Source organism: Clinocottus analis, unplaced genomic scaffold (genome assembly GCF_023055335.1).
Source record: "Clinocottus analis isolate CAN_PGR_092001 unplaced genomic scaffold, fCliAna1.0.p SCAF_8, whole genome shotgun sequence".
In the NCBI taxonomy this organism is placed as follows: domain Eukaryota; kingdom Metazoa; phylum Chordata; class Actinopteri; order Perciformes; family Cottidae; genus Clinocottus; species Clinocottus analis.
The window spans coordinates 930,799-956,212 of record NW_027176240.1 but is presented as its reverse complement, the minus strand read 5'-3'; the positions used below and the strand labels follow the sequence as shown (position 1 = coordinate 956,212).

General features: G+C 44.6%; 2 protein-coding genes across 5 annotated transcripts in view; one reads left to right on the top strand and one right to left on the bottom strand.

Moving 5' to 3' along the window:
* Positions 1 to 18,805: 18,805 nt before the first annotated feature.
* On the top strand, positions 18,806 to 20,491 carry LOC137779474 (tripartite motif-containing protein 16-like). 3 transcript variants are annotated; one of them, XM_068567260.1, is made up of 2 exons: positions 18,815 to 19,793; positions 19,923 to 20,491. In XM_068567260.1, exons 1-2 carry the CDS (start codon positions 18,815 to 18,817, stop codon positions 20,489 to 20,491), a joined length of 1,548 nt encoding a protein of 515 aa, XP_068423361.1. The 3 variants fall into 3 exon arrangements, with proteins under 3 accessions (XP_068423362.1, XP_068423361.1, XP_068423360.1); XM_068567259.1 differs by having other exon boundaries at positions 18,815 to 19,882; positions 19,931 to 20,491; XM_068567261.1 differs by having other exon boundaries at positions 18,806 to 20,491.
* A 3,116-nt stretch (positions 20,492 to 23,607) lies between these two features.
* Positions 23,608 to 25,414, bottom strand: part of LOC137779481 (zinc finger protein ZFP2-like) — a 3,938-nt gene continuing 2,131 nt past the window's right edge. For both annotated transcript variants that reach the window (XM_068567271.1, XM_068567272.1), the window contains one exon: positions 23,608 to 24,901. In XM_068567271.1, coding sequence (XP_068423372.1) covers positions 24,014 to 24,901 — 888 coding nt within the window. In that variant the 3' untranslated portion in view covers positions 23,608 to 24,013. The remainder of the gene's footprint in view (positions 24,902 to 25,414) is intronic.

Below are 25,414 nucleotides of genomic sequence, written 5' to 3'. Positions count from 1 at the left end.
TCATAATTTTTTGGGGGAAAAAGTACATTCCTGTTGAGTTTTTCTTCGAACACCTCAAGTTGAGCGCCAACTGGTTTCATTTTATTGGAGAGAAGGCAGACGTCTCTATGGACGATATCTCCAAAACAATCCACACTGATGAATATAAATGTTTAAACAACCAAGCCTCTAGTGCAGGTTAATATGTGTTTAAATGAACAGCAGTAATGTAACGGATTCTTACAAAAGACTAACTTGTCATTTTTCTGTTTTCAAAATAAAAGCCCTCCAGCATCTTTCTGTGGACAGAATCCCTTCATAATATTCTATTTTAGAAACAAAAAATACAGTTTACGTTGTTTTTTTTTGTCAAGAAGGCGGATGAGTCGGTTTTCCCTAATTGTGTTTTAGCTGGATTTGTTTGCTCAAAGGACTCTAATGATTGTGAAGTTTATCTGTCACACACACACACACACGCTTAAAACCAATCAGCAGTCAGAGGGCCGCTCGCACTGCTCCATTAGTGGACGATGAAATGGAAGTTAAAAGATTTGTCGCATGAAATACGGCCGGCGAACGAATGATAAAAATCACAAGGCTGTTAAAAAAGATGGATACATCACACAATCAGAACACAGTGTCGGCATCATATTTGCTTTGTTGAAAACCACAGCCTCTCCTCCGGGGCTTCGGCGTGACGCGGGACCGATGCCGTCTGGAGGCCGACAGCTCGTCAAGATGAGTGACAGGAGGGACGTGAGCCGGCGAGGTTAAAGTAGAACCGCAGGCGCGTTCAGTGGCTCGCGGCACAGGCTTTTGATCGCGATAACGTACTTTATTTCTCCCCGTGGACTTCTCTTATGACACTCGTCCTCCACCGGGATGTTCAGAGGTCGCGGTGGAGTCCCGCTCAAAGACACTACAGCCGTACTCGACGGACCTTCAACAGGCCGCCGGCGGACAGAATCTGGCGGACCGTGAGGTTTGATTCTGTATGAATTAAATTATTAGAGCATATTGCAGAAGCTTCATCATCCTTTAGATGCATATGCAAAGCTCTTTCACATATAGTGTGCACATAAAGTAAGGATATTATCTATTTTCATTTGCATACAGGTCAGACACAAAGTAAATAATAATTAAATACATGGGTAGAAGATCTAGAAACCCACTGCAGACTTATTGAAGAAAAAGTCACCTAAAAGCAATAAGAAATATTATATTGTTTTACATACATATAAAATAATAATTATATATAAAATATTATGTTTTTATTGCTTGCATAACCAGCAACCTTTTCATGCAACGTGACATGAAGACGTTATATATGTCTGGTAGTGACCTGTCAATCACAGTAAGCCCCGCCCTTAAGTATACCCTGCTTTATGGTCTGTTTGAAGTAGAGAAGTAGAGACATTTGTATAGACTTCTATAAAGCCAGAGGAGTCGCCCCCTGGTGGTCAGGAGAGAGAATGCAGCTTTAACACATGAAGCATATACTTCTATACAACCAGAGGAATCGCCCCCTGGTGGTCGGGAGAGAGAATGCAGCTTTAACACATGAAGCATAGACTTCTATACAACCAGAGGAGTCGCCCCCTGGTGGTCAGGAGAGAGAATGCAGCTTTAACACATGAAGCATAGACTTCTATACAACCAGAGGAGTCGCCCCCTGGTGGTCAGGAGAGAGAATGCAGCTTCAACACATGAAGCATAGACTTCTATACAACCAGAGGAGTCGCCCCCTGATGGTCAGGAGAGAGAATGCAGGTTTCAAGACACTTCTACATAATTTTCTTAACTTTGTTTCGCAGTATCACGATTATCAGTATCCACACGATCATTTTCCGTCCTCCACTCGGCGCACGTGTTGGGAGCAGCTGGCAGATTGAGTTCGACGGCTGCCGCTCCTCTCGCTCGGCGAGGCCCTGGAGATCCGATGCCGTTTAATTAATGATTTGATAACTGTTGAGGTGTCGAGAGCAGCGCGGGCATGAAATGCGACTACGGGAGGAAGCGGAGCTGAACGCAGGAATTCTCTCTCCACCTGGTCCTCCATATGGTTGGCATCTCACCGTGTTCCACACACTGTTTCACTCGGTGTTCCTCTTGCTCCCTCGCTTTGTCACCCACACACACACACACACACACAAACACACAGATCTCAAGCAGCAGGAGGCATGGTAATGTGTGGCAAATGTGTTGAGAGCTTTGCAGACACTGTACTGTAGAGGAGCTAAAAGGATGAGGGGATGAGAGTGTGTTGTTTTCGCTCATGTGGCGCTGCTTGCATCAGGAGGACGGCGTCAACAGGCGTCAACTTTGGATGAATAAACACGGGTCACAGTAACAGATGATGACCAACCGCGGAGCTGAAAACAACACCGTTCGAGGGGGAGTTTTAATTTTCCCGAGGGGACAGAGGACGTCGTATGCTAAACAGATTGCAAAGCCCTCTGTGGCAAATGTGTGATTTTTTTTTGGAGGGGTTTTCACTGAAATAACATTTGAATTGCTGCAGGTGTGGAGCGTTGAAGAGGAGGAACGTGTGGCTTTTTACTGGCGGGAGGCCGACTGAGGCCGAAGCGTGCAGATGCCGCTGCGGATAGTTGAGGCCGCGATGCGGACGTGAACAGAATCTGGTTTCATTTCAGCTCGGTGTTGCTTTTGCTGCAGCGGTCCCGATCCTTTGGTTCCGGGCCGCACAGTATCAAGAAGTCTAAAAGAAGTTTTATTTTGAAAAATGACCGGATACATAATTCTGTGCGTCCGTCAAAAAGTGATACGCGGTGGTCCAAAAATGAAGCCTACAAGCTAGCAAACATTAGTAAAAAAATAACTTTGATTGTGGAAATATTTTTCTAAAATAAACAATAAATTAGTTGCTTTGTGACCCGACACCCCTCAGGACAGGAGTCGCCCCCTGGTGATCACAGTAGAGGGAATGCAGCTTTAACACATGAAGCATAGACTTCTATACAACCAGAGGAGTCGCCCCCTGGTGGTCAGGAGAGAGAATGCAGCTATAACACACGAAGCATAGACTTCTATACAACCAGAGGAGTCGCCCCTTGGTGGTCACAGTAGAGAGAATACATAAATAAATCTGTTAGTCCGTCAAGAGGTCACATGATACGTTGCTCCAAATAAGACATCCACTAGCTAGCAAACATTGGTAAAAAAATGACTTTGACTGTGGACGTCACTCTCACTCCTTCACGTGACGCCCTTCCACACATCAGTGTCTTCTCCAACCAGCAATACCAGAGCAGAGCAACGCTCAGCGTGCCTTTGGTAGCGCCATGTGCAACTCCAGCTAATCACATTTCTCTTGGAAATGTTCTTCAGCCATTCAACGTCATGTCCAACTTGTCTTCGAGGTGTGCGAGAACATTAAAGACTGATCACAATCATAATCACCTCACGTTAGCTCGTCTGATTCTCTTCTCTCTCTCTTTTTTTTTTAAAGCACTGGGATACCAGGACGATTATTTATAACAAGCACGGCTGCAAGAAGCAAATGTGCACGGCCAGGTGTGCTGTTGCTGAGTGGAGGAGAGGGAAGGAAAAAGAAAAACACAGCTCTCCGGGTCTGGATGATAGGTTATTAAAATTCTTGAATTTGCAGTATGTAAATATGCACCGGACTGCCCACAGAGAGCGCTGCCTCGGTTTCCTCATTACATTCAATATTTCATGGTCTATTCAATTATATATGCACTGCAAAGGGCTCACTGTTGCGTGTTTCCAGCATTTTTTATTTCCCGTGGCCGTGAGCCAGGTGCTGGGTTTGGATTTCAGACAGTGTGGATTAAGAGGACGACACATGCGGGTTCGTGCTCATACGAACCCGACACCATCCCGATCCCAGCGGCGTCGGCCGCCGCGTGTGAAGAGCGTCCATCCGTGGGAGAGGAGAGCTCGTCCTCTGGCCGGCTCTTTGTTGGTAGAAATAAAAGAGTCACAGAAAAACTGTCAGAAAACCCGGCATTGAAATGTCATCGGGGAAAAAAAAGAGTCTGTTTTGCATGTTTTAATTGCTTCTGTTTAAAGTTCAGGCTGCATAGCACGGTCGTGGAGCGTCTGCTGTGTTTGAGCGTAGCACACCACCACGTGTTTGAGTCCAGGTGGAGCCGGTTTCATCCTTTGAAGATACTGCTCTCTTCCTTTCAACCTTCCTGTTACCAATAAATAGGTTTCTATATGCGTAAATTCAGAGCATATGCGTGAGCACCGCTAGCTGCAAGCACCGCTAGCTACAAGCTACAAGCTGCAAGCAGCGCTTACTGCAAGCACCACTAGCTGCAAGTTACAAATGTCGTCATGTTGAGAGCCGTGTGGATGCTTGCAGCTAGCGGTGCTTGCAGCTAGCGGCGTTTTCAGCTTGCAGCTTGTAGCTAGTGGCGCTTGCAGCTAGCGGTGCTTGCAGCTTGTAGCTGGCGGTGCTTGCAGCTTCTAGCTAGCGGTGCTGGCAGCTAGCGGTGCTGGCAGCTAGCGGCGCTTGCAGCTAGCTATGCTTGCAGCTTGTAGCTAGCTATGCTTGCAGCTTGTAGCTAGCTGTGCTTGCAGCTAGCAGCGCTTGCAGCTTGTAGATAGCGGTGCTTGCAGCTTGTAGCTGGCGGTGCTTGCAGCTTCTAGCTAGCGGTGCTGGCAGCTAGCGGCGCTTGCAGCTAGCTATGCTTGCAGCTTGCAGCTAGCTATGCTTGCAGCTTGTAGCTAGCTATGCTTGCAGCTTGTAGCTAGCTGTGCTTGCAGCTAGCAGCGCTTGCAGCTTGTAGATAGCGGTGCTTGCAGCTTGTAGCTGGCGGTGCTTGCAGCTTCTAGCTAGCGGTGCTGGCAGCTAGCCTTTTTAAGGATATGCTGAGGAAATGCTTGCTGATTATGTTGTTTGATGACATGAACAATTCAGAAAGAGACTTGAAAATAAACACTCAATAAAGCCAGTGGTCGACCATATCTCTAAAAAAAAAAAGTATCAAAAGTCAATAGCTTCAAAAATATGACATATTGGGAGGTTTATAATGAAGTATATACAAAAATCAAAAGGAGTTTTTTAAAGACAAAGTGGAGAAAAGGTATCAAAACTTTCTAATTGAGATTTTTCCTTACAAACCTTTCTTGGTATTTTAGTACAGAATGTTTTAGGTCATATACATGTAATATTACATCCTTTATGAAACAAACAAAAGGAGGGCTGACTGTTCCTCCATTCACTGCAGTGAATATGATATTTAATCTTAAGAATGAGCAGAAACAGAATTGAAATCATCACAGAAAAGATTTGCTCGTCATGCAAACGCTCCAAAGCGGGATTTTATTTGTTTGCAGTAATTGCACCAATGTATCACAACCCGTTTGACAATGACTGCACAAAATGGCTCATTTAGCAACTTCTGCTCCAACAAAGAAATGAAGAAAAAAAACAACCTCTCTTCAATATGTTTGATCAGTGGTGGAGATAAAAGCATCATCATCTCTGCTCAGCCTGTCTTCCTCTGTAAGCGCTCAGGAGCGAATTATGGATGCAAAATAATTTCCCGCCTCATTATGACGACGCTCTTGACATTACATAGGGAACGTTGACCTGAACGGAGCGTCGGGAGGCGAGTTTGTTTACAGAAGCAAGCGGCGTGACAGCGCGGCGCCGCTCTGTGCTGCATGAGCACGCTGTCAGGCCTGCGTGGAGGTGTTGTGACAGGACATCCACGAGAAAAACACAACTCATGATGAATGTGTTGTGTTTTTTTACATTCCATCTTATTCCAGCTGATGGCAGACTGTCACGTCTTTAGGTTTCGGTGTTCTAGATTTCCCTAATTAATGTCCCAAAACCAGATAATGGTTGAATGTCCAACATAAATTGTAAAATAGAAAACACAGAATTTTTATTTTACTGAAATAATCCCGACAAACGAAATGTTGTCACATGAAGCATAGACTTCTATACAACCAGAGCAGTCACCCCCTGGTGGTCAGGAGAGAGAATGCAGCTTTAACACATGAAGCATGGACTTCTATACAACCAGAAGAGTCGCCCCCTCGTGGTCAGGAGAGAGAATGCAGCTTCAACACATGAAGCATAGACTTCTATACAACCAGAGGAGTCGCCCCTTGGTGATCAGGAGAGAGAATGCAGCTTTAACACATGAAGCATAGACTTCTATACAACCAGAGGAGTCGCCCCCTGGTGGTCAGGAGAGAGGATGCAGCTTTAACACATGAAGCATAGACTTCTATACAACCAGAGGAGCCATCACTATCCAAAGTGTTAAGTTTAATGGACGACCTTGCTGTTGCACCCTGGGAACTCCACATGTTCCTGCTTACTCAACCTTTTAAAACGCTGTGCATATTATTAATTCGGCGAGTGCCACTTCGGCTTCATTAGCTGCCATTCATTTCCCAAATTGTAGTTTTAGCAGACCCTCCATTATTGCGCCCTGTATTTTTGCACAAGTGCCAGGTTTTATCTGATCATCTCGCCCTCAGCTTCAGCAGTTACTCGGTAAAAGGTTATTGCGCCTCAGGTCACCCAAAACCCTTCACCGGGCCGCCCTCAGAAGTAATTATGAGTTCCTCATTCTGAGCAGCTTAAAGACACAAAGGCGGGAAGCCGCTCTGTCCTCTGAGCCCGAACAACCTGAATGGAAGCCTTTCAGTGTCGAGGATGTTTCTGCTTTAATCCCACTGATGGAGGAGCGTTTTATTAAGAAAGGATTTAATGGAGCAGAGGAGGCGACCGTGAGGTGAGACAGCGGCTCTTCAGGCATTCATCATTTTAATTACATAACATAACACGCGCCGGCATCCCGCCAAGTGATGCATATCGTAGAGCCACAACGTCCCCGGTTTGATTATTTCGTTGCACTTCGTACCTCTTTTTCTAACTTTCCATTGTTTAAAGACTTTCAGTTCTTAACAAATGACCCCAAAATATCAAAGTCGCCAACTGAAATGTTCCTCCAAAGTAAACAATAAATTAGGTGTTTTGTGACCCGACACCCCTAACGACAGGATGACATCTCTGCCTGTCATTTGTATAGACTTCTAAACAACCAGAGGAGTCTCTCCCTGGTGGTCAGGAGAGAGAATGCAGCTTTAACACATGAAGCATAGACTTCTATACAACCAGAGGAGTCGCCCCCTGGTGGTCAGGAGAGAGAATGCAGCTTTAACACATGAAGCATAGACTTCTATACAACCAGAGGAGTCACCCTCTAGTGGTCAAGAGAGAGGATGCAGCTTTAACACATGAAGCATAGACTTCTATACAACCACAGGATCGCCCCCTGGTGGTCAGGAGAGAGAATGCAGCTTTAACACATGAAGCATAGACTTCTATACAACCAGAGGAGTCGCCCTCTGGTGGTCAGGAGAGAGAATGCAGCTTTAACACATGAAGCATAGACTTCTATACAACCAGAGGAGTCGCCCCCTGGTGGTCAGGAGAGAGAATGCAGCTTTAACACATGAAGCATAGACTTCTATACAACCAGAGGAGTCACCCTCTAGTGGTCAAGAGAGAGGATGCAGCTTTAACACATGAAGCATAGACTTCTATACAACCAGAGGATCGCCCCCTGGTGGTCAGGAGAGAGAATGCAGCTTTAACACATGAAGCATAGACTTCTATACAACCAGAGGAGTCGCCCCCTGGTGGTCAGGAGAGAGAACGCAGCTTTAACACATGAAGCATAGACTTCTACACAACCAGACTTCTTTGTGAAACATACCGTTTCCCCTGAATGGACGCAGCAGTACTCGAGGTGGTCAGAAGTCTGCTCCACTGCACCTGTCAGCTCACCTGACAGTGATGTCACTGCGTTCTGCAGTACACTTGTACTTCACTGCAGCAATTACGCCAAAAAGAAAAAAAAACGACTTTCATGGGTGTTGATTGACTTTTTAAGTCTCAGACTTCTTCATCTCAACCAACTTCACAGTTACAAAGTCAAACGTTTCGTTAAACGCTACATGAATATTTAAAGACGACGATGTAGATGTCTTCATTTCCGACATCTTCCTACGTGATTTAGTCCGACACTTTTGGATTTGAAAAGGATGCATCTGTTTTTGGGCCGCACAGCGCGTCCAACATGGACGGACCGGCGGGCCGACGGGTTAATGAAGGTGCCGCGAACAAACGCCGCTCTGAGACGCTAGAGCGGGAAAAGCTGAAAGCTCGTGTTCCCCGGCGAGAAAAGAGGCTGATGAGAAATCTCTGTTTTCAACAAGGCGACACACGAGCTCATCGACTGACACTAACGAGCTCAATTGTTGTAATTGCATCGATTGTTTTCCGACCTGTGGATGTTATTCTCAGGAGGAACTACAACCTTCTTCTCCATCAGACTCTAATGACTTGGGGATGGAGGAGGATGGAGGAGGATAGAGGAGGATGGAGGATAGAGGATGATAGAGGATGGAGGAGGATAGAGGATGGAGGAGGAAAGAGGATGGAGGATAGAGGATGATGGAGGAGAATGAAGGAGGATGGAGGAGAATAGAGGATAGAGAAGGATGGAGGAGGATGGAGGAGAATAGAGGAGGATAGAGAAAAATGGAGGAGGATGGAGGAGAATAAAGAAGGATAGAGGCTGGAGGAGGATAGAGGAGGATGGAGGAGGATGGACGAAGATAGAGGAGGATGGAGGAAGATCGAGGAAAATGGAGGAGAATAAAGGAGGATAGACGATGGAGGAGGATAGAGGAGGATGGAGGAAGATAGAGGAAAATGGAGGAGAATAAAGGAGGATGGAGGATGGAGGAGGAGGATGGATCAAGATAGAGGAGGAAATGGAGAAGGATGGATGTGTGTGTGAAAGAGATGCAAACAAAAGCCAAGACAAAATTAAAACAGCTTTAACTAAAAATACACACACACACACACACACACACACACACACACACACACACACACACACAGACACACACCTGGCAGCAGCAGGGTGGTAAAGCAGAACCAGATAATCAGTCCCAGACTAATCGTCTCTGAAGAAGCTTCCTTCAGCGCCGCGGCGTCTCCGGCTCTCACAGCGGATGGATTTCTCCGGCCTGATTGATCTCACCTTGAACTCGATCGGTGCCGTTGATTGGCGGCTCGGTGATTCCTCGGACCGTCGCTGGTGGCACAGATCAGTGCAGGGGGGGAAAGGAGAAGACATGTTGTTACCTCCAAAAGAAACAGACAACAGACTGATTACCAAGTTGAAGGAACACTCCTCTCAACAGACGGCCATTTTTTTCTTCTTTTTTTATGTTTCCTATGGAGCAAAAAGACTGAAAACACATGTCGATAAAGTATATTACAGACATCAAATCTTCCTTATGTTTATATATTACTATAAAATTGTTTTCCCAACTGCATTCTGGTGACACGTATGCGTTGTAATATGTAAAATGTTCTTTGGATCAATAACATGCTACGCTTTTTTGTTTTGGTAAAGATTGGAGTTTCGGTTAAACGTTAAGAAAAACAGAAGTTTCGGCCCGAAAGCAAACAATCGAGACAGTTTGTTTGACAAAAGTTGATGCTCAAAAGCCTTCAGGTAACATGTCCAAACAGAGCAGAGAGGTCACCTTGGCCCTTTGGCTGTAGCCCTTCATCGTGGAAGTGACCACATATGATCACTTCCACACAATGAGTGTCCTGTAAAGGGTTAAGTACGTCCGTTACGTCATTTAAGATCAAACAAGTTAAAAGTTCTCACTTGGTTTCAAACGGAGGGGACCGAGGGTGAAATACCTGAGACTGTTGACCCACAATGCACCCCGACAGTCTGATACAATGAACACAATCATGCACATGCACATCCAGCAGCCTCCTTTAGAGGGCAGTGGGAGGGGCAACGCTGCAGATGATTATAGAGAAAACACGTCTGAAATCACCTCCAGTCATCAACAAGTTTCCCAGAGTGCGAACATGTAAACAGGCGCCTGTGAGGGTGTGGATACACAACATTTCCTCAACCTCACACACACACACACACACACACAAACAGATGGCAGGTACTTTGGAGATTGTTAGTGATTCAGTCCCATACGTCGTCGGTTTAACAGGTTTTGATAAATCAAAGCCCCAATTTTCTTGTGAAGCGAAACAAAACTTGAGAGGAATTCATCATGAGGATTTGTCGTCGGTACTTTGGTTTCTGTTCCCACAACACATGTAATTGTAATGCCTCGTGTTTAGCAGCTTGTTTTTGCACCTTTTTTGTTTTTCCTTTCCAGAATAATGTGACGGTGTGTAACCCCGACACGATGAACTCTCAGAGGATGAGTTCATGCAGCCAGAGGTCACCGAGTACACAAAATACAACGTGAAAAGCAGCAATGATTATCCAATCATTGATTTGGACTAAATCCATTAACATTGGCGAGAAAAAAAGACACTTTTCTTGGAGTTCGTTGGAAAAGTTATTTCCGCCTTTCCAATCGCAAAAGTGATGGATAGAGACCCAACTCATCCGTGTGACTGCAACTTTATTGACTGACCTCCAAGTTTTGAGGACCACAGTGTTAAATATTTTGGAAAAATATGTAAAAATGTGTGCAAAGCGACTGTTGACGCGCGTATAATCGGCTCTAATATCTGATTAGCATTTGTCCTTGGTGGAGAGCAGTGAACCCTCAAGACTGTTGGTTATAGCGGGAAAGGATTATCGTTATATGCCATCAGGGGGTAACACACACACGCGCACACACACCTGATTATTATTACAGAAAACACATCAATTCAGCTCATAAATAAAACATACAATCACTCACACACAGTGGAGTTTGTACTGTACTTGTGAGGACTCTCGTTGAACTGTTGACCGCGCTCGCTTGACTCGCACAAAGAGAAAATGGCCATTGTTGGGAGTTGTTATGGAGACCACACACACACACACACACACACACACACACACACACACACACAGACAGACAGACAGAATTGACCGGTTAGCTTCCTCCTCTTTTCTGTAAGCCGCTGCAGCAGGACGTCATGGTGGAGCTCACTTGCTAGCTAAACCGCTAGCCGTCCGCTAGCCGGGTTGCTAGTTGAAGCTACGCTGGCTGTGAAGTTGTATTCTTCTACGACAGCGAGGTGCTTGTCCTGCACGTGCTGCAGGCCGGTCTCATAGCAAGACCTACACAAAAAAGTATGTGCTGTAATCAATCATTTCATATGTTATCCGTGACATCACAAACCAGGAAGTAGAAGGCGCTCCCTGCGCTGGAGTCGGTGGCGATGGCAACAACACACATATAAATGGCCGCCGCCTTGGTCCTGTTCTATGTGCATAAAGCTTCGTCTCCTTGTCAAGCCCTCAGGATTTATGCTCTGGTCCCGTCATAAATACCAACTGAAGAGGTTTTGACTTGTCAAGAAAACCTTCGTTAAAACCAGGATACGCGTGTTATCACAATTTTAACCACATTCAGCCAGGTCACTGGACTGTTTTATGTGTTGTTTATGTGAAAATGCCATATTTCCTTCAGCTCACCTCCAAATCAAAACTGAAGACCAAATGAAAGTTGATGGATTTTTCCTGGTTCTGCTTTTACAAGACGTTCCTGTTGGATCTCTCCTCTAATTAGTCATCCCGCTTTCATCCGCATGTGTCATTTGTACTAATAATAGGATTCATATGTGCCGTGTGCCTCTTTTCAAGCCTCTCAACGTGTTGTCAGCGCTCATGTCATCGCCGCTCTTTACCGTAGCCGTGAAATGAATAACCCTGGTTCCTGTAATAGATGTTAATGGTGTGAAGTTGTTTAAGCCTGAGAGGGGACTCTGCCGCGAAATGATCAATTGAAAAAAAAGGGGGTGAATAAACGCCATTAAATCAGCAGATTGGCCTTTCTGGATAAAACTCATTAACCCAGGAACATGTCACTCAAGACAAAATGTCACAGAAAAAAATGGCACCTTTGCTCCGTGTGGAGAGAATTCATTTGAGCCCCGTGAAAAGGTTCAGAGCCCAGAAAACCTCCTGTTCTCCGACCCTGAAGGGCCGGGACGTCTGGATCTTTTATTTCAGCATCAAAAAATCAGACGACAACAGAAGAGAGTTGCGTTTGTATTCATATTCAGCGCGTATACGTCGAGCTGCATGATCTGCTCACGGTGTCACGCCCGGCTGAAAGGTGTAAAACCGCAAAACCGCAAACCTGTGGTAAGGAAGACGGCGCCCTGCGGTACTCCAACGGGTCGCGCACATGTAACATGTAGATGCACCACCATGGGTCACATCCTGGGAATCTGACAGATGCTGATGGGGAAGAAACTCGGCTGAGAATACTTTCAGAGATGAAGAGGATAAGAAAACAAATATATATATATATATATATATATATATATATATATATATATATATATATATATATATATATATATATATATATATATATATAAGAGAGACAAAACCAGCACAACCGGCTAACATAAAGTGAGGTCGGATGCTCTGTGTTGATCCTTCGGGTGTTTTTTGCTCTTAAGCTTGAAAACGAGTTTTCAGTGTTTTTTCTGTTCTTTTTTTTTTTTTTCTACCTTCGGGGAAGCAATGAAAGTTTCAAAAGATTCTGAAAAAAAATCGTGCAGAAACTTTGAAACATTTCCTGAACACAAGACTTGTGTGGAGAAGCGTGTGGAGCGCTGTGCTTTATTTTTTCCTCGTTGTTGTAAATAACGGTGTCGCTGAGACTGAAACGACCATCGCGACATCGTCATGAAGCGCTGCATTTCCTGTCTTGGAAGCGTCCCGGGTGTCACAACGCGGAGAGGCAGAGGCTCCTCACGTCCCACCGACCAGGAAGTCTGTGATTTGACCTTTTTTCGACATCGTCCACGGGGAGTAAAATGTCATTATCGTGAGATTTGTCCACGGAGAGCGGAGAACACGAGCAGAAACGACAGCCGAGATGGATGAAAACGCCGTCCTGGCTTCATGTTGCAGGGAGGAAGAGCTGATGCGGAACAAATACAGTGTTGTTTTTGTGTAAAGGAACACAACATTCAAACTTCAGGTTTTAGGCAGCAAAAGGTTTTAGGTAACGTCCCAAACGTTGATCTCATGGTTGAAACTGTGTTTGTTCGGCAAAACTTCTCCTGTTCGCTGTTGTTTGTCAGTATGTAACACTGCATGACTCACAAGAATACATGTAGTTGATGTGAAGATCTCTAGCTGGGCCCCTCCAAGCTTCTCCAGGCATCTCCAGGCCTCTCCAAGCCCCTTCAGGCCTCTCCAGGCTTCTCCATGCCCCTTCAAGCCTCTCCAAGCCCCTTCAGGCCTCTCCAGGCTTCTCCAAGCCCCTCCAAGCCTCTCCAAGCCCCTTCAAGCCTCTCCAAGCCCTTTCAAGCCTCTCCAAGCCCCTTCAGGCCCCTCTAAGCCTCTCCAAACCCCTTCAAGCCTCTCCAAGCCCCTTCAGGCCCCTCCAAGCCCCTTCAGGCCTCTCCAAGCCCCTTCAAGCCTCTCCAGGCCCCTTCAGGCCTCTCCAAGCCCCTTCAAGCCTCTCCAAGCCCCTTCAAGCCTCTCCAAGCCCCTTCAGGCCCCTCCAAGCCCCTTCAGGCCCCTCTAAGCCTCTCCAAACCCCTCCAAGCCTCTCCAAGCCCCTTCAGGCCCCTCCAAGCCCCTTCAGGCCTCTCCAAGCCCCTTCAAGCCTCTCCAGGCCCCTTCAGGCCTCTCCAAGCCCCTTCAAGCCTCTCCAAGCCCCTTCAAGCCTCTCCAAGCCCCTTCAGGCCCCTCCAAGCCCCTTCAGGCCCCTCTAAGCCTCTCCAAACCCCTCCAAGCCTCTCCAAGCCCCTTCAGGCCCCTCTAAACCCCTTCAGGCCCCTCCAAGCCTCTCCAAGCCACTCCAAGCCTCTCCAGGCGTCTCCAGAGCGGGTTGCAAGCGAGATAAATGTGCAGCGCGAGGGCCGGCCAGAAGAAGTAGTCCCACGAAGGCAACATACGTTTGATAAACATATTCCCACTTCATTGTGCGTGAAGCATCACTTCCACTAGCAGGGAAAGTGTACGTGAAAAGAAAACCAATTACAAGATGAAGACTTCTGACTGCTGAGCGACAGCGACACACGACACACACGGCGAAACCCCTCCCTGTTTGCAGAAATAAATAACACAAAAAATGTTGTCCCCTTTGTTCTGATGGAGTCCATAAACAGGACAAAAGAGTTCATGAATACTGAGCAGCGCTCCCGTGAAGCGCAGCAGCTTCCCGGAGGGTTTCGCTCAGCTCGTCTTCCTCCTCTCGGTCCCGATGCAGCGTCGCTGCTCGAATCACGGCGCTGAAAAGACGGCGCTCAGCTCTTAAAGCCCGCAGTCACTCAGGCCTATCTTAATAGAGATCTCCCTCAGAGAACAAACAATGCACTGAATCGCATCACTTTGGTGGCGGATGCCAACTGGAGACAAAAGATGGTCAGGAGTTAATAGCCGGAGTGAACAGCAGGGACTGAAGGCTCGTGGACACACAAAAAGTGGATATGAAGCTAATCAATCATGACTTGTTGAGATGTAGTGCCTGTTTTTAGTTTTTAACAGTGAAGGTCTCTCAACTCTAAGATGCATCACGCTGTTACTTCCCTCCTCCGGCGTCATCGGGCCTGAACCTCTGAACCTCTCGTGGATCACACGGAGACATCAGCGCCGTCCTTAAAATAACGGCCTCTTCTTCCTCGCGGCGATTCATTTTCAAGAGGAAAATAGGTCGGAAGTTTCCACAGGAAAGGTGTTTTTTTCTTTCTTTCTGGTGTGTAATTACAAGAAAAAGATGGATGGACGGACATTTTGTAGCTTTCTCGGTGAAAGTTGTGGACCAGACTCAGCTCTCTGCCATCTCATCGCTGGCTGGTCTTGATTGAAAGCCGCAGACCCTCATCCGGCGCTCGCTCGGCTCCTCGAGCCAAACAGGAATTAGAGCCGAGCGCGGCGGAGAGGCTCGCGCCGACGGCACATAATTACAGTAAAAGGTCAACGGAGAGCCAATCTGCTCTAATGACTTGGAGTGGAAGCGTCGGGCCGGCGGACACGGAGACGCAGCTGCCGCTCGTTACCGAGCTGTTGCAACCGGAGCGTTTACACTTCACAAGCTTTTGTTGTTTTACAGAAGAGCAGGAGAACCCTCTGCTGCTGGGACTGTTGCTAACGCACTGCGATGCTAACACACTGCGCTGCTAACGCGCTGTGACGCGATGCTAACACATTGAGCGTGTCTGCTAACGAACACTTGCACACTTCGAGCACTGACTTTCAGTGCTTAGTGCGCCACACTGACAGAACCAGCAGGAATCAGAGCACTGAAAGTACCCGGATGACGCACTGCAAACGATCAAAAAATGCAGTGTAAGGCGACACTGCTCGCACTGAGCGGGCGCCATCTTGGCTACGTAGCGGAAGAGGAGGAGCCCTTTCGCGTATCAGCGGTAATTAAACACTGCACTGATAATAAAATGACGTTTTGAGATTAAAGCCGGCGACATGAGTATTTGGTGGAGTTAACGATGTGTACCGAACAGTTAGCATACCTAGCTAGGTAGCATTAGATGCCATTGGATTTGCATGGCAGTTATGATACGATAGCAGGCAAATCCACCACCCGGTCCTCTTGCCAGTCCGACGACAGACAGCTATGTCGGTCAGTAGTGTTAACAACAGCTGTTCTGTTAAACAACCGAAATGGCAATTGAAATAATGGATTAACAATGGATTATGCTCAGTTTAATAACGGGTTAACATGACAACACAAACGTTTGCCCGTCAACACACGCCGTCCGCTAATTAATAACGTTGCGACAGCTATCTAAGCGTGTCATTCTAGACATAGATGTAGCTATTATATTATTATATTATAGTATGTTCAAGTTTTAAACTGCAAAGCAAAAGGGTTCAAGGTTTCTGTGGGTAGTGTCTTGTGGAGTTTTAGAGGCATATTGACACAATAATTAGGTTAAGAAGCACTTTGAAATATTACAAACTCATAAATTGTGAGCCAATTATAGGGAAATTCTGGTGTTTACAACAATTTGTGCATTTAAAAGTAGTCGTGATGTGGAGCATAACACTGAGCGGCTATCCTCTCTCTCTTCTCTGCCCCAGAGACGCTTCCTGGAGGTTCTGGTTCTGGTGCCTACTGGTCCTCTGCAGCCCTCCTGACATCTGCGTCTGGCTCCAGCAGGTTTTGGTGAGGCAGACGTTGTGGAGCACAGTGCAGCACACAATGACCTCCGGCACAAACTTCACATCCACGACTCTCCTGCACAGGAGCGCAGCGATCTGTACACTCATCCTGTGCACCACCCATGGTCCCAGCCATGAGGTCATTGAATGACTCTCTGGTGAGTCTGAAGTCCACCCTCATGTCACTGTCGCCATCCAAATACAATGCCAGCAGTGACATTGCAATATTGATCTGGCAGCGCTGCCTGGGGCTGGGTGGCTGCTGTAAAGCGTGTGGGGAGTGGCAGGGAAGATTATATTAATATGCAAGTCATTTAATCAATAAAATGTTGTCCCTTGAGGTTGTGAAGTCTTTTAATGCCTTTTCTGATTTATACTAGAATTGATGCATGTTTGTAACAATAATTAATACGCCTGTGTGTTCAATTGCTAATTGATTCCTGTATCAGGGTAAACTTAACTTCATAAGAAATGGGTGTATGTGTATAAAAGTACAGTCAGTCAAGGTAGGCCTATTACTGTGTGAATTCAAGCTGATGATGCCTATCACTTCCGTGATGTTCATTGCAACTATTACATGAAGCTATGCTGTGAATGTGAGGCAAAATCACAAATTTCTATACCATCTCGAGTAGAGCAAGAAGGCGGAGGTTCATGTCGCGATTGTGGAGGTATTGCAGTTTCCACATGGTGTGGAGAAAGCTAACGCTAACACGCTGCGCTGCTAACACGTTGCGACGCTAACACGTTGCGACGCTAACACGCTGCGACGCTAACACGTTGCGACGCAATCTGCAAAAACTTGCCATTCAAGGGATATTGCATTTTTTAAATATATTTCACAAGATTCAGGTATTTATAGGTTTCACATTTATGAAGCTCAATAATTGACATGTTGTGTCTAATTTCATTAATCAGGACATAAAATATAAAATGCTTGATTTGAAAAATTTGGGTTGAAACTGAAACATGGGGCAAAAACGCTTAATCCATGAACATAAACCCTCCATGCATCCCTGGATTTCCCATTACTGGAATAATGTTTCATGAGCAGACCCACAAGAGGTGGATCGTCGTTGTTTTCAGGTGAGCTCCACGTAAGCGTCGCGGCGCTGAAGCTGAAGCGTGGTGGTGGAAACGGTGTAATAACAAGCGGAGGTCAACAGAAGAGACGCAGCAGCAGGAGAGCGGGGAGTCATCAACAACTGAAGCCGCCATTTGTCACCCGGCGGTTTCACCAGAATGGAGAGATAAAAGAACAAATCCAGTGCAAAATGTCAGAAAAGCTTATCATGTGGAGAAAAAAAAGAAAGCGGTTTGTTCTTTAAGCATTTCCATTAATCTGATGAGTTACCGCGAGATGACAAAAATCACATAAAGACGTGATTTTTGCTCATCGGGTGAAACACGGGCGAGCTCGTGTTTATTCTGAGGTTCGAGGTGGAATCGATAGAAATCCATTTCGACTTCGCCGCCCTCGTGTGTCACTGTCTGCGCCTCCGCCGCCGTGAACACACGATCCTTCAAGCCCGAGCGCTGCAGCGCCTCTGCCTCCGACAAGCCGGCACATTCATCATCCTCGTTCACGGCAACAGTACATTTGATTGAAATGGAGAAAAACAACCACCGACCGAAGAAATGCGAAGCCGTCCTGAGGTGTGTTTGTCTGGTTTTCTGTGTAATCTCTCTCTGGTGGTTCTCTGGGTTTATAATCTCACAGACATGGATGGATTACTGAACGGGCTCACGGGGACCAGGGGCCCAACGTGCAGGGGGCCTCCACCTGAGACAGCGACCAGGAAGTGTGTCAAACTCACCACGAAGAAACATAGAAGGACAACAAAGATACTCAAAACAACTACAAAGAGACACAAAATCACAACAAAGAGACTCAAAACAACTACAAAGAGACACACAATTACAACAAAGAGACACAAAATGACAACAAAGAGACTCAAATCAACTACAAAGAGACACAAAATGACAACAAAGAGACACAAAACAACTACAGAGACACAAAATGACAACAAAGAGACTCAAAACAACTACAAAGAGACACAAAATGACAACAAAGAGACACAAAACAACTACAAAGAGAAACAAAATGACAAAAAGAGACTCAAATCAACTACAAAGAGACACAAAATGACAACAAAGAGACACAAAACAACTACAGAGACACAAAATGACAACAAAGAGACTCAAAACAACCACAAAGAGACACAAAATGACAACAAAGAGACTCAATACAACTACAAAGAGACACAAAATGACAATTAAGAGACTCGAAATTTAAAAAAGAGACAAAATTACAACAAAAAGACTCTTCAAAGACTTCAAAGAGACACAGAAAGTGTTTGTTCCACTCGTTTTGATATGTGTTGTATGAATAAGATGTATTATTATCAACCACACAAGATATGTTTTTAGATTAAACCTGAGACTAATAGTCAACAATTGAGCGTTAAGTATCTCCCTCTCTCTCAGCTTGAGAGCCGCTCCCTCTTCTTCCTCTTCTTCCTGCTCTTCCTGTTCTTCCTGCTCTCCAACACAGCGAGCTTTGCTCTGACTGCACTTCCTTGTTTCCTCCCCTTGTTGTTCAGGTCAGAGCTCACAGTACAGTCACTTATGACAAAGTGAAACTTAGACAGTCGTCGTCTTTGAGAGGTGAAATGGCGGAGAAAGGAGTTCAGCTGGACCGGGAGAGCTTCTCTTGTTCCATCTGTCTGGATCCACTGAAGGATCCGGTGGCTATTCCCTGTGGACACAGTTACTGCATGAACTGTATTAAAGCCCACTGGGATGAAGAGGAAGGTAAGAAACTCTACAGCTGCCCTCAGTGTAGGCAGACCTTCGCACCGAGGCCTGTTCTGCTAAAAAACACCATGTTAGCAGATTTAGTGGAGCAACTGAAGAAGACTGGACTCCAAGCTGCTGCTGCTGATCACTGCTATGCTGGACCTGAAGATGTGGCCTGTGATGTCTGCACTGGGAGGAGAATGAAGGCCTTCAAGTCCTGTCTGGTGTGTCTGGCTTCTTACTGTGAGAAACATCTTAAGCCTCATCGTGATGTCCCTCCATTAAAGAAACACAAGCTGGTGGAGCCCTCCAACAAGCTCCAGGAGAACATCTGCTCTCGTCACGATGAGGTGATGAAGATCTTCTGCCGTACTGATCAGCAGTGTATCTGTTACCTCTGCTTAATGGATGAACATAAAGGCCACGACACAGTCTCAGCTGCAGCAGAAAGGACCGAGAGGCAGAGAGAGCTGGAGGGGAGTCGACTGAACATCCAGCAGAGAATCCAGGACAGAGAGAAGGACCTGAAGCTGCTCCATCAGGAGGTGGAAGCCATCAATCTCTCTGCTGATAAAACAGTGGAGGACAGCGAGGAGACCTTCACCGAGCTGATCCGTCTCCTGGAGAAAAGAAGCTCTGATGTGAAGCAGCAGGTCAGATCCCAGCAGAGAAGTGAAGTGAGTCGAGTCAGAGAGCTTCAGGAGAAGCTGGAGCAGGAGATCACTGAGCTGAAGAGGAACGACGCTGAGCTGCAGAAGCTCTCACACACAGAGGATCTCAACCAGTTTCTACTCAGCTACCCCTCACTGCCACCACTCACTGAGTCTACACACTCATCCAGCATCAACGCCCGTCCTCTGAGATACTTTGAGGACGTCACAGCGGCTGTTTCAGAAGTCAGAGATGAACTACAGGACGTCCTGAGAGAGAAATGGACCAACGCCTCACTGATGGGAACTGAAGTGGATGTTTTACCGTCAGGACCAGAGCCCACGACCAGAGCTGCATTCTTAAAGTATTCATGTGACATCACACTGGATCCAAACACAGCAAACACATGTCTGTTGATATCTGATGGGAACAGAAAAGCAACATTTATGGATGAACAACAGTCTTATTCTAGTCACCCAGACAGATTCAATGAATGTGAGCAGGTCCTGAGTAGAGAGAGTCTGACTGGACGTTGTTACTGGGAGGTGGAGAGGAGTGGAGGAGAGGTTTTTATAGCAGTTGCATACAAGGATATCAGCAGATCAGGCAGCTTTGATGACTGTATGTTTGGACAAAACCACAAATCTTGGTCGTTAGATTGTGATTTAGATGATAGTCCTTGCTTTAGGTACAACAAAGTCCACACTCCCCTCTCTGTTCCTGTGTCCTCCAGAGTAGGAGTGTACCTGGATCACACAGCTGGTGTTCTGTCCTTCTACAGCGTCTCTGACACCATGACTCTCCTCCACAAAGTCCAGACCACATTCACTCAGCCCCTCTATGCTGGACTTGGTTTTTATTATTATAGAGCCTCTGTTGAGTTGGTTAAACTGAACTAGACAGAAGTCCCTGAAGGGTTCAGCTCATGTCGTCTCCATGTTTGTGTCTGAGAGCTGATTGTTGAGGCGTTTCTTCACTGCAGAGATCATCTGTCGTTTCTCTGCAGGAACATTTAAACTTTAAAATGTCTGATGAATATTTGCATTGAAGCTTTTGAATATTGTTTCTCTTCCACTGCATGTTTCTGAAGAGAGAAAGCACCAGACCTTCATTCATCTGAGATATTTGTGTGTGTATTTGTAAGGAAATCTTGATCGACATCTATTATTTACATTTTGTATTATTAATCTAAATATGTAAAGTAGCTCAAGCTGTACAAAGATACTCAAGTAAATAAAAAGTACTTCATGTATGTAGCTGCTATCTTAAGTTGCCATTTGGTACAAACCTTTTATTTAAATATATTAATATATGGACAAAATACTCATTAGTGATAAACAACACATGTATATTCCACATGTATAAATGCAAATAAAGAATTTGAAAATGAATTAAATCACTTCTCATTTCTTTATTCTTTTCTCACGTGTTTTCCTTCTTGGGTGTTGCACCCTGTGATTCTTGTGATTGTATTTCATGTTGTCAAAGAAAGGTGCAGACATGCAGCTTCTATTTGCATTATTTTATATTGGTAGAAGTATAACTCACCTGCGGAGTACCACAGGGATCAGTGATCGGTACACTACATTTTTGCTGACAATACAAACTTATTTTCTTCACGAAAGCGTTTGAAGGAACTTTTGTTTGCTGTTGAAAAGGAGCTAGAAATGATAAACTCTTGGTTTGATGTTCATACTGTAGCGACCCCTCAGGAAAGCTACGAGACGTTAGCTTGATTATTGTGCGGTTTATTCGGGAACAAGAACAGGCTACAAAACCTCTTAACGTGCTTTACACTCTGCTCCCGGTCACAGACTCACTCTCAACATGCTCGTTACACAACAACCTCCCACCTCACTCGCTCTGCCAAACACAGGCGTGCTCATGTGCAGCACCACGCCTCATCGGCTACGATGACTCACAGCCACACAGCTCATGTATTCACTGACCTCCTGAACGCAGAAATGACAACAACCAGTATTCTTATCGAGGAGAACTTCTTCCTGTGAACAGAACAACACTGATAACATGACAGGTTAACAATCCTCTTGAGACACAAAATGACAACAAAGAGACTCAAAACAACTACAAAGAGACACAAAATTACAAGAAAGAAACTCAAAACAACTAAAAAGAGACACAAGATGACAACAAAGTGACTCAAAACAACTACAAAGAGACACAAAATGACAACAAAGTGACTCAAAACAACTACAAAGAAACACAAAATGACAACAAAGTGACTCAAAACAACTACAAAGAAACACAAAATGACAACAAAGTGACTCAAAAACAACTACAAAGAGACACAAAATGACAACAAAGAGACTCAAAACAACTACAAAGAGACACAAAATGACAACAAAGTGACTCAAAACAACTACAAAGAGACACAAAATGACAAGAAAGAAACTCAAAACAACTACAAAGAGACACAAGATGACAACAAAGTGACTCAAAACAACTACAAAGAGACACAAAATGACAAGAAAGAAACTCAAAACAACTACAAAGAGACACAAGATGACAACAAAGTGACTCAAAACAACTACAAAGAGACACAAAATGACAAGAAAGTGACTCAAACCAACTACAAAGACACAAAATGACAAGAAAGTGACTCAAACCAACTACAAAGAGACACAAGATGACAACAAAGTGACTCAAAACAACTACAAAGAGACACAAAATGACAACAAAGTGACTCAAAACAACTACAAAGAGACACAAAATGACAAGAAAGTGACTCAAACCAACTACAAAGAGACACAAGATGACAACAAAGTGACTCAAAACAACTACAAAGAGACACAAAATGACAAGAAAGTGACTCAAACCAACTACAAAGACACAAAATGACAAGAAAGTGACTCAAAACAACTACAAAAAGACACAAAATGACAACAAAGTGACTCAAAACAACTACAAAGAGACACAAAATGACAACAAAGTGACTCAAAACAACTACAAAGAGACACAAAATGACAAGAAAGAAACTCAAAACTACAAAGAGACACAAGATGACAACAAAGTGACTCAAAAACAACTACAAAGAGACACAAAATGACAGACTCATGCTTAACAGGCTCGTTACACAACAACAACCTCCCACCTCATTCGCTCTGCCAATCACAGGCAAATCAAATCTCATGCTTACCACCACAACTCATTGGCGACGATGACTCCACACAACATGAGACATTCACTGACCTCTGCACGCAGTAATTACGATAACCAGTCTTGTTATCTAGAAGAACGTCTTCCTGTGAACAGACCAACCCTGATAAGATGACAGGTCAACAATCCTTATCACTCAGCCCGTTATCTGCTAATATAAAGCAAACTAAATCCATGTTTTTTGGAAAGCAAATGGAATTAAAGGGGATATTAAATAAAATTGAAAGAGTTGACTTATACTTCCATGTCTATCTTAATGCGTGAAGGTGTGTGGATCAACCTATACAATGTGTAGTAATAATGCTGGTTATTATGAGCACACAAATCCACTGTTTGTCAGATCTTATGTTATGAAATTAAATGATTTGGTATATTTTAAGCTAAAGCAAAGTCACTGCCAGACTGTGTACAAAGGTTGTTTTCAATACATGAGTGTAAACATGATTTGAGAGATGTTTGTAAGTTTACTGCACAAAAAGCTAAAAAAAAAAAAAAGGGGGATTAAAAGATTTATCTCTATTGTAGGAGTTCAACTATGGAACAACACCAACATGGTCAAAAGGATTGTTTATGAAACTATTTTTCAGGGTTTAACTGTGAATGAAATGTAAGTTTATATATAAATATTCACACCGTATTTAAATAATAATTTAGGATAGGAATGTATAAGCGTTATGCTTCTACCTGTACCTGTTCAGTCTTTCTTTGTTGTCTATTAGATTGTGGCTTTACTTATTGTATTGTATGTAATGATTGACTGAATAAAACACAAACTCGTACTCATTTAAACAAGTTTCCGGAGTGCATTTTAAAAAACTTTAATTATATTCAAGTTTTACATTGAATCCAACAGGTTACATGTCAAATCACTTCTATCATTTAAAACGAGTTCTGATTTCAACCAAGAACAGAAAAGAACGATACAAGTGTAATTACTAAAACTACAAAGAGACAAAAAGAACTACAAAAAAGTCCATATTTGACATTTGCTCTGCGGTCAAAACACGTTTAAAGGCATCAGGTGCAGCACCGGTGGTTCGATCCTCTTCCTAGGTCTCTCATTTAAGGATCCTGGGTTGAGTATGAACACCGGATTGTTTTTCAATTTGCATACACACAAAAATAAAAATGTCCCGTGAGAACGTCCTGCTGGGAAGGTCATGAGCTCAGAACATAACGAGTGATCGGAGCAAGGGGAGGAGCCAGCAGGAAACAGCTGGCTGGGCTCCGAAAACTGTTCAAACTCATGCCGTGTGAACGCGTTGGTGGCGTTGAAGCGATGTATTTTTGTAAAATGTTTTCTCACATTGGTCACAGCTGAAAGACTTAACTCCTGTGTGCATAAGTTGGTGTCGTTTAAGGGAGCCACTCTGAGTAAACGTTTTCCCACAGTGGTCACAGCTGTGTGGTTTCTCTCCAGTGTGAGTAACTTGGTGTCGTTTAAGGGAGCCACTGTGAGTAAACATTTTCCCACATTGATCACACCAGTAAGGTTTCTCTCCAGTGTGAATGCGTCTGTGGATTTTCATGTATTCTTTAGTGGTAAACTGTTTGTCACAGTGGTCACAGCTGTGTGGTTTCTCTCCAGTGTGAATGCGTTGGTGTCGTTTAAGGGAGCCACTCTGAGCAAACGTTTTCCCACATTGATCACACCAGTAAGGTTTCTCTCCAGTGTGAATACGTTGGTGTAGTTTAAAGGAGCCTCTCCGAGCAAACGTTTTCCCACATTGATCACACCAGTAAGGTTTCTCTCCAGTGTGAATACGTTGATGGATTTTAAGATTATTAGGAACCGCGAACGCTGCCCCACATTGGTCACAGCTGTATGGTTTCTCTCCAGTGTGAAGGCTTTTGTGGATTTCCACGCCTCTTTTAGTGCGAAATTCTTTGTCACATTGGTCACAGCTATACGGTTTCTCTCCAGTGTGAGTAACTTGGTGTAGTTTAAGGGAGCCACTCTGAGTAAACGTTTTCCCACATTGATCACAGCTGTATGGTTTCTCTCCAGTGTGAAGACGGTGATGGACTTTAAGGCTACAACGAAACGCAAACGCTGCCCCACATTGGTCACAGCTGTACGGTTTCTTTCCAGTGTGAACCTTCTGGTGAAGACGTCCCTTCCCTCTCTTTTTCTATTGCAAAAGACAGAGAGAGGGTGAGAGACAGAGAGAGGGTGAGAGACAGAGAGAGAGAGAGTGTCAGTGAGAGGACATGGTGGAGCGAGTTATCTGAAACCATAAACATTTAGAAAAACCCTTCGTGTTCCAGTTTGACTCATGCATCACCAGCTCTGGCCACACGGGGGCGGGATTTTAATAATTCATCTTTTTGATCCATTCGTCGAAAAGTAGATTTACGATCAAAAAGTCTGATAGGTTGTTAGTTAGTTAGATAGTTTCTTTCTGACCAGATGACTACATAGTTATTTCCATAAGTATGAGCACATGTAGAGTTACATAATTTTACAGATGTGTTTGATTATGTAGACATAATACCTTTAACCAATACACACATGCAATTACACTATGAACAATGAGACAGCCAGTCTCTGTGCTGTATGGCAGAATTGTGAATATTCACACATGTTGCAACTATTTGTTGCACTTGTTTATGCTCCTATTACAACTATTTACAGATGAACTGAG

Coding starts and splice junctions, on each gene's coding strand:
- LOC137779474 (XM_068567261.1), top strand. CDS start 18,815: ATGGCGGAGAAAGGAGTTCAGCTGGACCGGGAGAGCTTCTCTTGTTCC.